Source organism: Chrysemys picta, chromosome 2 (assembly GCF_011386835.1).
Source record: "Chrysemys picta bellii isolate R12L10 chromosome 2, ASM1138683v2, whole genome shotgun sequence".
Classification (NCBI taxonomy): Eukaryota; Metazoa; Chordata; order Testudines; family Emydidae; genus Chrysemys; species Chrysemys picta.
Genome location: NC_088792.1, coordinates 291033842 through 291049527, shown reverse-complemented (window position 1 = coordinate 291049527; position 15686 = coordinate 291033842). Strand labels below are relative to the sequence as shown.

Genomic DNA, 15686 nt, shown 5'->3' with positions numbered 1-15686 from the left:
GAAGGTGGCTTTCCTGGCGGTTATCACTTCAGTCAGGAGGGTCTCTGAACTCAAGCCTTCACATCTGAGCCCCTGTACATGATGTTCTGTAAGGACAAGGTTTGACTACAGCCTCACCCAGCCTTCCTTCTGAAGGTAGTATCACAATTCCACACAAACCAAGACACTTTCCTCGGTTTTCTATCTAAAGCCGCATGACAACAGCCGAGAGCGAAAACTCCATTCCCTGCACATTAGGTGGCCGTTGGCCTTTTATATTGAAAGGACAAAACTGTTTCGGAAGACAACTCAGCTTTTTGTAGCAATAACTGACAGAATGAAGGGCTGCCTGGTGTCATCCCAGAGAATCTCATTGTGGGTCACATCTTTGTATTCGTGCGTGCTATGATTTGGCAAAGATACATGCACCTGCACTGACAGCACACTCCATTAGGGCTCAGACGTTTTCAGCAGCTTTTCTGGCACAGGTCCCAATCTGTAGAGCTGCAGCATGGTCGTCTATGCACACCTTTAGTTTGCATTATGCTATTGTACAGCAAGTCAGAGACGATGCCACATTTGGCAGGGCAGTACTTCAGTCCATGAATTCGTGATGAAAGCTGCGTGACCTCTGACCCCTCCTCCTAGGGACTGCTTGGGAGTCACCTACTTGGAATCTATATGAGCAAGCACTCAAAGAAGAAAAAACGGTTAGATACCTTTTCAAAACTGTTGTTCTTCGAGATGTGTTGCTACGTCCATTCTAAGACCCACCAACCTACCCCTCTGTCGGAGTCAGCTGGTGAGAAGGAACTGAAGAGGCGGGGGGGGGAGGAGGGGGAGGTGTCAGCAGGGCTGTATATACGGCACCATGAAAGCACAACTCCAGGGGGCTCCAGAGCTGATCCTACCGATACCACTAGGGGAAAAAAAACTTCCGGTGACTGCATGTGGCACTCACACACCTACTTGGAATTGACATGAGCAACACATCTCGAAGAACAACAGTTACCAAGAGGTAGGTAACCATTTTTTCAGTCTGCCTGCAGACTCAGACAGACTTAATGGAATTGGTTAAAGTTGGGGCATATTTTGAAGATTGTCTTCACAACCATAAAGCTAGATACTTCATTTTTAAAATGAAAGTTGAGACCTTGGAGCAAAGATAGCAGCTTTCCTAGAAAAGCTTGAGCTCTCTCAACTGGCAAAGTCCAACCCCTGAAGGCTTCAAACTGCTGCAGAAATAATAGTCGCACTTAGAAAGGTGGGGCTTAGGGCCTCTTTCCTGGAGCTTGGGGTACATGAAAGAAGTAGCACGAGGGGTGTGTGTGTGCAAACTAAGGCCCGTGGGCCGTGTCCGGCCCATCAGGCCTTCTAATCCAGCCCTTGAGCTCCTGCCAGGGAGCGAGGTCAGGGGCTTGTCCCGCTCTGGTGCTCCAGCTGGGGAGTGGGGTCGGGGGCTTGCTGCGCAGCTCCCGGAACAAAAGGCAAGTCCCCCCTCCAGCTCCTACACATAGGGACAGCCAGGGGGCTCTCTGCACGTTGCCCCCTCCCCAGGCACCACCCCCGCAGCCCCCATTGGCTGGGAACTGTGGCCAATGGGAGCTGCAGGGGCGGCACCTGTGGACGAGGCAGCGTGCAGAGCCACATGGCCGGCTCTGTGCCGCCGCGTAGGAGTCAGAGTGGGGACATGCCGCTGCTTCTGGGAGCTACTTGAGGTAAGCGCTGCCTGGAGTCTGTACCCCAGAACTCCCCCCATGCCCCAACCCCCTGCCCCAGCCCTGATCCCCCTCCCACCCCCCAACCCCTCAGTCCCAGCCCGGAGCACCCTTCTGCACCCCAAACCCCTCATCCCCAGCCCCACCCCAGAACCTTCACCCCCAGCCAGAGCCCTCACCCCAACCCCCAATTTCATGAGCATTCATGGCCCACCGTCCAATTTTTATACCCAGATGTGGCCCTCGGGCCAAAAAGTTTGCACACCCCTGAAGTAGCATCTCAGTATCTCATAAATTAGATGGAAAAAAGGGACCATATCTGATTCTAGACTGATCTGCAAAACACAAGAGATAGAATTGCACTTCATGATTCATACACTGATTCATAACTTGTGTACGTCTTCACACAATGCACAGTTAACCTGTGGGACTCATTGCCAGGGGACATTGTGAAGCCAAAACTACAACGGGATTCAAAAAAGAACTAGATGTGTTCATGAAGGATAGGTCCATCAATAGCTATTAGTCAAGATGGTCAGGGATGAAACCCCATGCTCTGGATGTCCGTAGACTCTGATTGCCAGAAGCTGGGAGTGGACAGCAGGGAATGGGTCACTCAATGATTGCCTGTTCTGTTCATTCCCTCTGAAGCACCTGGCACCAGCCGCTGTTAGAAGACAGGATGCTGGGCTAGATGGACCATTGGTCTGACCCAGCAAGGGCATTCTTATATTCTTAAGTAACTTGTGGTTGAACTGGAGCATCTCTTTTAGAAAGATGCCCAATCTAGATTTAAAGATTTCAAGTGACAGAGAATCCATCGCATCCCTTGGTAATCTGTTCCAGTGCTTAATTATCCTATTAAAATGTGTGCCTTATTTTCCATTTAAATTTGTTTAATTTCAACTTCTAGACATTGGATTTTATGTCTTTATCTGCTTAATTAAAGCTCTCTCTAACATCAGAATTTTTCTCCCTGTATCATGCTGTCCTGTGAAAACTGTAATTCTCAGTGTTACTTTGTGCATCCCTGTCTATTGTATCATTCAGATGTCTCTTACTGTACACCTAGACTGTAAGCTCTTAGAGGCAGGCGGGGTCTCTTTGTTATGTTATGATTGTGTACATAGCGTAGCACAACATGGCACTGCTGCTGCATTATAAATAATCATAGAACTGGAAGGGACTCGAGAGGTTGTCTAGTCCAGTCCCCTGCACTCGTGGCAGAACTAAGTATTATCTAGACCATCCCTGACAGGTATTTGTCCAACCTGCTCTTAAACATCTCCAATGATGGAGCTTCCACGACCTCCCTGGGCAATTTATTCCAGTGCTTAACCACCCTGACAGTTAGGAAGTTTTTCCTAATGTCCAACCTAAACCTCCCTTGCTGCAATTTAAGCCGATTGCTTCTTGTCCTATCCTCAGAGGTTAAGAAAAACAATTTTTCTCCCTCCTCCTTGTAACAACCTTTTATGTACTTGAAAACTGTTATCATGTCCCCGCTCAGTCGTCTCTTTTCCAGACTAAACAAACCCAATTGTTTCAATCATCTCTCATAGGTCATGTTTTCTAGACCTTTAGTCATTTTCATCGCTCTTCTCTGGACTCTCTCCAATTTGTCCACATCCTTCCTGAAATATGGCACCCAGAACTTGGCATAATACTCCAATTGAGGCCTAATCAGCGTGGAGTAGAACGGAATTACTTCTCGTGTCTTGCTTACAACACTCCCGCTAATACATCCCAGAATGATGTTTGCTTTTTTGCAACAGTCTTACACTATTGACTCATAGTTAGCATGTAGTCCACTATGACCCCCAGATCCCTTTCCGCAGTACTCCTTCCTATGCAGTCATTTCCCATTTTGTATGTGTGCAACTGATTGTTCCTTCCTAAGTAGAGTACTTTGCATTTGTCCTTATTGAATTTCATCCTATTTACTTCAGACCATTTCTCCAGTTTGTCCAGATCATTTTGAATTTTAATCCTATCCTCCAAAACACTTGCAACCCCTCCCAGCTTGGTATCATCCACCAACTTTATATAGTAGCTCCATCTAGGTTGCATTTACCTAGTTTGTTTATGAGAATGTCATGTGAGACAGTATCAAAAGCGTTACTGAGGTCAAGATATACCACAACTACTGCTTCCCCCCATCCACAATGCTTGTTACCCTGTCAAAGAAAGTTATCGGGTTGGTTTGACATGATTTGTTCTTGACAAATCCATGCTGACTTGTTACTTACTACCTTATTATCTTCTAGATTTTTGCAAATTGATCGCTTAATTATTTGCTCCATTATCTTTCCGGGTACAGAAGTTAAGTCTGTAATTCCTTGGGTTGTCTTTATTTCCCTTTCTATAGATTGGCACTATATTTGCCCTTTTCCAGTCTTCTGGAATCTCTCCCGTCTCCCATGACTTTTCAAAGATAATTGCTAATTGCTCAGATATCTCCTCAGTCAGATCCTTGAGTATTTTAGGATGCATTTCATCAGGCTCTGGTGACATGAAGACATCTAATTTGTCCAAGTAATATTTAACTTGTTCTTTCCCTATTTTAGCCTCTTCTGATCCTACCTAATTTTCACTGGCATTCACTATGTTAGACATCCAATCACCACCAACCATCTTGGTGAAAACCGAAACAAAGAAGTCATTAAGCACCTCTGCCATGTCCACATTTTCTGTTGTTGTTATTATAATAATTATATTATAATAATAACTTAATTATTATAATTATCATAACAATGGAGAAACCATCTTCAGCCTAGGGTTGCCAACTGTCTAATCGCACAAACCCAACACCCCTGCCAAGTCCCTTCTCCGAGGCGCCATCCCCCACCCTCACTCACTTTCACTGGACTGGGGCAGGCGGTTGGGTGCAGGGGGGGGTGCAGGCTCTGGGCTGGGGAGTGGGACCAAGGGGTTCAGAGTGCGGGAGGGGGCTCCGGGCTGAGCCTGGGGCAGAGGGCTGGGGTGCAGGAGGGGGTGTGCGGTTCGGGCTCTGGGACAGACTTTGGGTGTGGGAGGGGGCTCAGGGCTGGGTGCGGGAGGTGGTGCAGGTTCTGGGAGGGAATTTGGGCGTGGGAGGGGGATCAGGGCTGGGGTAAGGGTGCAGGAGGGGGTAAGGGTTGCGGGCTCCAGCCAGGTGGCGCTTACCTCGGGCAGCTACTGGAAGTGGACGGCATGTCTGGCTCCTAGGCTCAGGGGTGGTCAGGTGGCTCTGCACACTGCCTGCAGGCACTGCCCCCACAGCTCCCATTGGCCACAGTTCCCATTGGTAGCGCTCAGGGCGGGGGCAGCGCTCAGAGACCCCCTGGCCGCCCTTGCACCTAGGAGCTGAACATGTCAGCTCTTCCGGGAGCTGCGCGGAGCCAGAGCAGGTAGGGAGTCTGCCTTAGCCTCACTGCGCTGTCAACTGGACTTTGGCCTATTAAAATCTCCCGGATTGCCTTTAATAGTCACCAGGAGATTGAGGCCAATTCCAGGAGACTCCCGGCCAATCTGGGAGGGTCGGCAACCCTACTTCAGCCCACTTCCCTTTCCATGTGGGTGCTTGGAGCCTCTGTTTTCTGGTGCACATGGCTGAGAGTCCCTTTGAGTTTTGAGCTGCAATGACTGTTTTATTGCAGGCCTTCATTGTGATGGTGAAGAAAGAGCAGGAAGAAGCTGAACGGGAGAGAGAGAAAGAGGAAGAAAAAAAGAAGCAGCAGCGAGAAATACAACAAAGGAAGAAACGGATGCTGGAGGCGGCATTTGATGGGGATGTGGAAGAGATGAAGGCTGTGCTAAAGGAAGTTAGTACTTGGGAGGGGAGAGGTTCCATAGGAACTGGAATACACATAAGAAAGGGAGGGACCTCATGTCCTTTTCTGTGAGCTCTGTTCATTTCCAAATTTATTGATTTGGATCATAGTCCATTGTTGAAGGCTGTAGAAATGGTTCCTTCTGAAACAGGCTTTATGCAAGAGGCCCCAAGCCTCCTGGTTCCTCCCCTCAGAGACTTGTTCATTAGGTAACAAAGGACAAAACACAAATGAAGCAGGGAGCTAGTAAGGTGTTTGCCATGCATCTGGCTTGCATCATGCTGTGTTTGTCTCTTCCTGCCTCTAATCTCTTTCTGCCTGCTTTGATTGCCCGCTTTGCCTGCTTTGATCGTGAGCTCTTTGATGCAGGGAGTATGCTTTGTGTGTGTGTCTGGAAAACACCTGAAACTTCACAATGTAAATAAACTGTATCCAAAAATCTCTCTTCACTAATCTTTCAGCTAATACATAATTCTTAGGGGTACCCAGAGCAGAAGGCATTCTTTTCCCATTCTCCATGTTTATCTTCTCCATTTGTCTGGTTCTATCCAGGTGTCAGATTTGGATACTAAGAATGGTGTGGGTACCGATGAAAAAGGGAAGGCCATGCGTCTCTCTAATCACATCAACATGGTGGAGTGCACTGACGTCAATGGGAACACCCCCCTTTCAGAGGCAGCAGGAGGTGGCCACCCCAACGCTATCAAGCTGCTGATAGAAAATGGAGCCAATCCCAACTGCAAGGTATGAAATTGTGGTGGTGGAAGAAAATAGGCCACAACTGAAATGGGAACTGCCTGAGAGTCAATAGAACAAGACTCACAGCAACTTGTATAAACAATGTTATGAAAGATAGCTTGGCTAGACTGCGGGGTCAGCTAATGTGCTATGTGTCTAATTGCACTTCAGTACTCAACTCATACTGCCTTACTTGTTGTAGTGGGGATAAGAGGGCAAGGTTCAATTCTTAGTAGGTAATTAACCCCTAAGACAGTCCATTGGGGGTCCAGAATTGATATCCATGTGGGAGAGATCTCCAAGGTGATAAATAGTTAGGAGGGGCTGTGTTAAATCCTCCACTAGCAGAATCCCCAGCACAGTAATAGAGTGGTTTCTTCATGTGTTTGTCCACATGGATTGTAGCCTTTGTGCACATGTGTACCATGCATATGAGACTGGACTTTTTTGGCCAGCAGAATCCATTGGGGCCATGCCTGTGCTCTGGATGTCCTTGCCTCCCCCCAACCCAAGGCCATCAAGTATGGAGGTGCCCTACTGTCCCTCAGTTCCTTCCTACCACTAATGGTAGTGAGACAAAAACAACAAGGAGTCCGGTGGCACCTTAAAGACTAACAGATTTATTTGGGCTAACAAACCCACTTCTTCAGATGCATGGAGTGAAAATTACAGATGCAGGCATTATTATACTGACAGTCAATATAATAATGCCTGCATCTGTAATGTTCACTCCATGCATCTGAAGAAGTGGGTTTGTTACCCACGAAAGCTTATGCCCAAATAAATCTGTTAGTCTTTAAGGTGCCACTGGACTCCTTGTTTTTGTGGATACAGATTAACACGGCTACCCTCTGGTAGTGAGACAGAATCCCTGCAGTGTCCACCTGCTTCTCTGCGAGCATTAGTGTTAAAGTTCTTAGGACTTGGCCATGCAGTGAGATAATGCATGGCAAGCTAGTGTGGAAGTAGAGCACACTAGTGCACTGTAGATTCACACCCTGGCTTCCCATATGTTAACTTGCCATGTAGACAAGCTCTTTAGTATTATTAATTAATTATTTGTTAGTCTGTAAGTGTCTTAGTCATCTCAGGCTCAACAATCAAAGAACAGCCAATAGCCTGACAAAAGTCCCTCTGCTGCATCTGTGCTAACAGTTAAACATGTACCAGTGATACCCACTAAACATGTGGACTGCCTTTCCTCCAGCGTCAACCTCAATATACTAATCGCTTAAGTAACTTGTTCATTGGTACCCAGTTCATAGGTGCAGTCCTTGTCAGTACCTAGAGCATATATGGTACCAAGAGATTTAGCTATAGGCCAGGTACTGGAGTCGTCTTTGTTAGACAGGTTGAAGGTGAGGCTGGCTAGACCACCAGTCACCAAGACCTCTGTACTGCAGATGATAAGTGTCAGCAGTACCAACTCCATCAATACCAGAGTGGAGGGGACATTATACACTTCAAAGTTTAGCCCTACCTTCAGAGCAGGAGTATTCCTTTTCATTCTCACAGTCAATGCACAGTAGGGGCTCATCTCCCACTTGCTCACGCTCCCTCCCTTCTATGGGGATTACAATGGGAATCTGGGAGGGACTCTAGGGACTGGTCTCGTGATAGGAAATGGCATGAATCTCATAGGCCCCCTGTTGTGTTTACCAGTGTAATGTCCATATGCCTATTGACCTTGGCCTTACTGGACACCATGGGGCATGCGATCCCATACCTGCAAGCCAGTGTCTACTGCCTCCCACCCCAGGACTAGATCCCTTTCTCCCAGTGGCACCGTGCAGAGGCTGGAGTCCCCCAGATGGACCTGATCCTGGCTGGCCATCAGGAAGGGTTCATCTGTCTTGTTGGGAGTGGTGAGCGTTGTGTGTATGGCATGTGCATTCTGTTTTGGTAATTGTTAATAGGTGGAGCTTGAGTGGGGTATTGCTGTGTGGGGCTCTTTCGCTGGTGAGAGACCCCATAAACCCACAAAAGATTAAGCCCTGAGTCCACAGGTAAAGGGTGTTTCATAGAATCATAGAAAATTAGGGTTGGAAGAGACCTCAGTAGGTCATCTGGTCCAACCACCTGCTCAAAGCAGGACCAACACCAACTAAATCATCCCAGCCAGGGCTTTGTCAAGCCTGACCTTAAAAACCTCTAAGGATGGAGATTCCATCACCTCTCTAGGTAACCCATTCCAGTGCTTCACCACCCTCCTAGTGAAATAGTGTTTCCTAATATCCAACCTAGACCTCCCCCACTGCAACTTGAGACCATTGCTCCTTGTTCTGTCATCTGCCATCATTGAGAACAGCCTAGCTCCATCTTCTTTGGAACCCCCCTTCAGGTAATTGAAGGCTGCTGTCAAATCCCTTCTCATTCTTCTCTTCTACAGACTAAATAAGCCCAGTTCCCTCAGCCTCTCCTCGTAAGTCATGTGCCCCAGCCCCCTAATCATTTTCATTGCCCTCCGCTGGACTCTCTCCAATTTGTCCACATCTCTTCTGTAATGGGAGGGACCAAAACTGGACGCAATACTCCAGGTGTGGCCTCACCAGGGCCGAATAGAGGGGAATAATCACTTCCCTCAATCTGCTAGCAATGCTCCTACTAATACAGCACAATATGCCGTTGGCCTTCTTGGCAACGAGGGCACACTGCTGACTCATATCCAACTTCTCATCCACTGTAATCCCCAGGTCCTTTTTTGCAGAACTGCTGCTTAGCCAGTTGGTCCCCAGCCTGTAGTGGTGCATGGGATTCTTCCTTCCTAAGTGCAGGACTCTGCACTTGTCCTTGTTGAACCTCATCAGATTTCTTTTGGCCCAGTCCTCCATTTTGCCTAGGTCCCTCTGTATCCTATCCCTACCCTCCGGCATATCTACAGCACTCAGATGCAAGAGGTGTTTTACTTCTTGCCATAGAAGCTGTTCATGAGAAGCATCCCTGAAGAGGGACGGGGAAGGAGGGTGGGGGCGTGGAAATAAACAGTATTGTATAGCCTGCATGGATTATTTCTAAGACTCATTTGTCCATGGTGGTGGATTTCCAAGCTGAATAGAAAGGGGTCAAACAGTATCCAAAATGGGGGATGGTCAGAGATAGCGTGAGCACTGATGAATGGGGTAGGTTGTTCAGGCCTTCGACCAAATCCTCAAAATTGTTGTTTCGACAAGGGTTGTTGGGACGCTGATGGGTGGAGCTCGTTGATGCCTTGGAGGTCTCTGCTTCTGTCGTGAATCATATTGCCTCCGTTTTTATGTGTATGGGGAAGATCTTGTACACTAGGAAGGACAGAATCTACCCTGTTTTTTTCCACGTTGCAGGTGTTTATATACCCACAGTACAAAGGGTTGCCTGAGAATCCTTCAGGATGTGGAGGGACTCGTGCGTCTTTATTGCAAACAGCTTTTGGCCATCAAAGGGGAGGTCCTCCACCATGCATTGCACCTCCCTGGGGAAGCCAGATAGGTGGAGCCATGACACTGGCACATGACTATAGCAGTGACAGAGGAGCGTGCTGCCACGTCTGCCACATCAAAGGATATGATGGTTTTGAATTGCTCCCTTTTGCCTTCTGGGATACAATCAATAAAGTCCATTAATTTAGAATAAATTGATTGGTTGTATTTAGCCATCAATGTGGCGTAATTAGCAATCCAGAATTGCAGAGTGGCTGATGAGTAGACCTTGTGGCCAAAAAGGTCTGGTCACTTCCATTCTTTGTTGCATGGCACAGATGTGAAATGATGTTGTTTACCACACTGATAGACTGCGTCAATATCTAGAGAGTTTGGTGCTGGGTGAGAAAATAAAAAGTCCATCCCCTTTTTATCTGCTCTCTTACAGGTGGGTGGTATAGTTGCCAGGGTCCGCCATATGTCTTTGGCTAGTTCCATCAGCACATCCTTTATAGGAAGCGCTATTTTTGATGCAGATGAGGTGTGTAGAATATCCAGTAATTTATGTTTTGATTGTGGGACGTCTTATAGAGGGATCTCTAGGGAATCTGTGATTCTCTTGAACAGCCCCTCGAAGTGTTTGAAATCAGCAGCAGCTGTGGACGGTGGAGGCATTATAGCCTTGTTTGGGGAGGAAGAGGAAATGTTGGTTGGAGGCATCGTCTCCTGTTCCAAGGCTTCCTCCTGTTCCTCAAAGCTCTTCTCAGGGGGCACTGATGGTACTACACTGAGGCTGGTGGGGAAGTCCTAATCTTTTCCCTGTAGGAACTTGAGGGTCTGGGGTATTGTCCCCTGTATGCTGCCCAGGGTCCCAATAAGGCCACTGTGTGGGAAAAGGGTAGCCATAGGTGATCATACCAGGACTGGGTGCCCATCTTGTGGATGGATTTAGTCTGCATGGGTGGGCCTAAGGGTGTAGTAGTTTGGCTGGGAGAAGAGTGGTCTGAGAAAAAGGCATCCCCCTCCTCATTATCTTTCTCCTCACTAGGCGGAGGAGCCAATGGTGAAGCAGGTTGGCCTGGTACTGTGCATACCAGAGAGAAATTGGTGCTGAATAGTGGAGATTGCGGCGTTAAAGAGACAAGTAGATTCTTGTGTTGTAGGAAATGGTATGGTGTACCAGTGGTTTTGGCGCCGAAGTGGTCGGTGCTGCTGATGCTGCTACAGGTGGGGGTGTTGGCGCCCACCTTTGAGCACTCTGCACTACTGGAACAGGTGGTGGCACCATAGGCTGTGGGGAGTGCCCCAGTGCCGCGTCCAGCTCCATCAGTGCTGTAGAGCCTGGAGATGGATGGCAGGAGAGAGATCACGTGATCATTACCTGTTAGGTTCACTCCCTCTGTGGCCCCTGGCAGTGGCCACTGTCAGCAGACAGGATACTGGGCTAGATGGACCTTTGGTCTGACCCACTATGGCCGTTCTTATGGTTTAGGTGGAGCCCATCCTTCCTGTATAGGCTCCCCCTATCCCCAAAGTTTCCCCAGTTCCTAATAAATCTAAACCCCTCCTCCCTACACCATTGTCTCATCCACGCATTGAGACTCTGAAGCTCTGCCTGCCTACCTGGCCCTGAGCGTGGAACTGGAAACATTTCTGAGAATGCTACCATAGAGGTCCTGGATTTCAGTCTCTTTCCTAGCAGCCTAAATTTGGCCTCCAGAACGTCTCTCCTACCTTTCCCTATGTCATTGGTACCTACGTGTACGACGACCATCGGCTCCTCCCCAGCACTACACATAAGTCTATCTAGATGCCTCGAGAGATCCGCAACCTTTGCACCAGGCAGGCAAGTCACCATACGGTTCTCCCAGTCATCACAAACTCAGCTATCTATGTTTCTAATGATCGAATCTCCCATTACTAACACCTGCCTTTTCCTAGTGACTGGAATTCCCCCCCCCCACCCCGAGAGATAACCTCAGTGCGAGAGGATACCCCAACACCATCTGGAAGGAGGGTCCCAACTATGGGAAGGTTTCCTTCTGCTCCCGTTGACTGCTTTCTTCCCTGAGCCTTTCATCCTCTTTAACAGCGCAGAGGCTGTCTGACCAGAGGTGGGACAAATCCTCATCAACATACCTCTCTGCCTCCCTTAGCTTCTCCAGTTCCACCACCCTGGCCTCCAAAGCCCTTACGCGGTCTCTGAGAGCCGGGAGCTCCTTGCACCAAATGCACACATACCTCACCCGCCCACAGGGCAGGTAATCATACATGCTACACTGAGCACAATAAACAGGATAGCCCCCACTCTGCTGCTGGGCTTCTGCCTGAATTCTCACCTACAGCTGCCGAGGTTAATGACAGGGTTTTTGTTTAAATCAAGAAGTTTTAATTATAGTTTAGTTTAAAGGTTTTAAAGAATGGCAGGTGTACCTCGCCCCCTTCCCAACTCCCTCTCGAAACTGCTCCCTGGTTGCTTGCTCACAGCTTTATAAAGCCCTGGCCTTCCTGATAGCCCCGCCCCTGACTAAGGCTTAGCCAATGAACAGAGGCTTCATAGGCTTCTATTAGACGACAGGAACACAGTCTAAACAGAGTTTGTAGGTATAGAAAACAGGACCCCTCAGTCAGGTCCCTCTTGGGGCGTGGGGAGCCCAGACCTGGGTTTTGGGCCTCCCCCCGTCTCCCCAGCCAGCTCCAAACTGAAACCTCTTCCTGCTGCCTCCCCCAGCCACACCTCCGACCCCTCCTCCAGCCTTTGTCCCAACCCCCTCCTGGGCTCAGGTTACGAAGGGCAGTCGGGTTCGCTTCTGTGCTGGCTGTCAAGTATCATCCCTCAGTGAAGTCACCCCCTTATTTTCCATCCCCATCTAGTGTGGGGCAGCACCCCAGGGAAATGGAGCCACACCCCGTGTTAGCAGAAGACAGTAAATTAGTAAAACTCCCATGCAACATTACCAGGTTAATACTCCCTACTCAGTCACATGTTTGAGCCTCCATTTCCGGAAATATTGTTCCATATTTTGGAGGTCCTCAGTTAATGCACTGCTACAGGCTGGGGACCGACTGGCTAAGCAGCAGTTCTGCAGAAAAAGACCTGGGGATTACAGTGGATGAGAAGCTGGATATGAGTCAGCAGTGTGCCCTCATTGCCAAGAAGGCCAATGGCATATTGGGCTGTATAAGTAGGAGCATTGCCAGCAGATTGAGGGAAGTGATTATTCCCCTCTATTCGGCACTGGTGAGGCCACATTTGAAGTATTGCATCCAGTTTTGAGCCCCCCCACTACAGAAAGGATGTGGACAAATTGGAGAGAGTCCAGCGGAGAGCAGTGAAATGATCAGGGGGCTGGGGCATATGACTTATGAGGAGAGGCTGAGGGAACTGGGCTTATTTAGTCTGCAGAAGAGAAGAGTGAGGGAGGATTTGATAGCAGCCTTCAGCTACCTGAAGGGGGGTTCCAGAGGATGGAGCTCGGCAGTTCTCAGTGGTGGCAGATGACAGAACAAGGAGTAATGGTCTCAAGTTACAGTAGGGGAGGTCTAGGTTGGATATTAGGAAAAACTATTTCTCTAGGACTGTGGTGAAGCACTGGAATGGATTACCTAAGGAGGTGGTGGAATCTCCATCCTTAAAGGTTTTCAAGGCCTGGCTTATAAAGCCCTGGCTGGGATGATTTAGTTGGGGTTGGTTCTGCTTTGAGCAGGGGGGTGGACTAGATGACCTCCTGAGGTCTCTTCCAACCCTAATCTTCTATGTTTCTATAACCTGTCCATGATTTTTACTAAAAGTATCCATGACTAAATTATAGCATTACCTATTAATTTCTCTTGTGCCCTTCCCATCTTCACACACTGATCAATTGCCTTTCTTTTAGTTATGTTCCAATGTCTCCCTCCTGGTAGTCAGTCCTACTACCTTCACCCCCAAATCCCTTTTCCCTTCAGAAAATAGCAATTTGGTGAAGTCAGCCCCTCTGATATTAGTGGAGTAGGAGCCTGCTTCTCAGGCTATGAATGTGGATCATGTTCCATAACTACTTTACATAGGCATTATAAACTTATACCTAAGGCCCCAGATCCTGAAATCACTTGAAGCCAGAACCTCCACTTCCATTAAAAAAAAAAAAAAGTTTGAAAATATGACTCAAGTGTAACTGATGCAGTAATGTTTATCTGAGACTGCAGAGACCCTCCAGCAGAAAGAAGACATGGCTGGCCCCACACCTACCACCAGAGGCAACTAGGCCCCTGCTGTGCTGAAGAGGACCCTGTCACTCTTCTGGCTCTAATGGAGGGGGGGATGGAGGCAAGGGAAAAGGGAAAACTTCTTAGCTTGCCCAGGGGGCCCTGGGAGGATTGGCCTTCCACTATGAGGAGCCCCTCTGAGGCGTGTGTCACTGTACCAGGGAAATGGGACTCAGCTGTGGGGGGGACTCAGCTGCTGGCTCTGATGAACCTGCGTGGCCAAGAAAGGAAAGAGACCAAAGGCACTGCACATCTCCTAGTGGCCTCTTTCCTTTTCTGTGTGCAGAATGAATGACTGAGCACTCAAATTTAACAAACATGATGAAGGGGATGGGGAAGAGAGGGATAAGGAAAATGGAGAATAGTGAAGAGAAAGTGTTTAAACTCAGAAAAGAGCAACTGTGCAGCCAATGTGAGAGGAGAGATTGAGACAAACATTTTCTAGGCCAATATTGCAAATAAGAGGAAGAGCAAGATGGATGTTTTTTCAAGTTATCAGGTATCATAAAGATGTGTCATCAAAAAGTGATGAGGAAAACTGTTATGGACTGTGGGGAAAAAGAGTGACAAAGCATCATGCTGTGGAGCAACCTGCTAGCAGCTCAGGAATGGATAGGAATGATAAATGGGCAAAAGTTGAAACCTCAAATGCAGTGTGAGATTCTGTTGTGGGTGGGTTGAATCCACTCCTGACAGAGACCTGAACAGTCTGTCTCTTCCTTCCACTTTGGAAACACTTCTGTAGCTTGTCATGCTAATAAAGTCTCATTGAAATGAATGTAGGATCTGGAATGAATGAAGAGGCAGGAAGGAGAATGAATGAAAGGAGCAGATGTAATGAGGGAGAGGATAGAGGATGAAGGGAATGTGTGAGGGTGGGAGAGGCTGTGCTATGAGCTTGGGCAGTCATTTGTTCCACACACAAGAAGAAAACAAAAAGAGGGACCATTACTTGCTATCTCTGCATGAGGGCCTTTGCTGACGCCACATGAAAAGTGGACTCAGTGTACGTGCTGCAGTCACCTCCATTATCATTTGAGTGGGAAAGATGCAGACATGGCATTTCCTGCCCAGATGAGTAGGGGCTGAGACCTCCTTCCCTCTGGACAGAACCCAGCTTGTATGACGATAGAGTGATGTTCTAGAAAGGAGGGGGACCACAGCCTGCACAAAGGGGAGCAATGGTAGATCACCCGCTAGCCCAGCAGGTTGCTCTTATATGTGTGACTATGAGAGAATGAACTGTCACAAGGGTGAAAAAACCCAAACAACCCCAAGAATCTGTAGGTAGTGGACTACCCCAGAAAATTAGAACTAGGATGTGGTTCAGCTGGCTCTAATCAATCACAAATCCTCTCAGAAGCTGCTGGGAGTGGAAGGGATCTAGGATTTACATAAATCAGCCCCACCTCATTCTGAGGCTGAGGGAACAATTCCAGAGAGGGGAGTTTTAAAGACAGCACCAGATCATTGTCTGAGGAGCAGTAACACCTTGGAAAAGAAGGTCCCGAGTTTGGGCACAGGCTGGGCTCTGCCTCCCTATAAAGACTTTGGACTTTCTAGAGAATAAAAACGCTTTGGGTACACAAAGGGAAACTTACAGGGAATTAGGACTGAAAGTAAATGGGTGTAGATAAAATAAATACTGGTAAACCCTTTTTAAAGAATTATTACATGCTCTGGCTTCTTCTCCCCCTCCCCACTCCCAAGTGCCCCATTTCTGAGGTTGTCAGGTCACCCAGATGAGCGTGGCCCTGGCCATTACAACCCTAAGCAGGGATGGGATGATGGTGTGG

General features: G+C 48.1%; 1 protein-coding gene across 11 annotated transcripts in view; it reads left to right on the top strand.

Moving 5' to 3' along the window:
* IQANK1 (IQ motif and ankyrin repeat containing 1) overlaps positions 1-15686 on the top strand; it is a 142224-nt gene that overhangs the window by 37413 nt on the left and 89125 nt on the right. For all 11 annotated transcript variants that reach the window (XM_065582359.1, XM_042861278.2, XM_005311629.5 and 8 more), the window contains 2 exons: positions 5336-5500; positions 6062-6253. In XM_065582359.1, coding sequence (XP_065438431.1) covers positions 5336-5500; positions 6062-6253 — 357 coding nt within the window. The remainder of the gene's footprint in view (positions 1-5335; positions 5501-6061; positions 6254-15686) is intronic.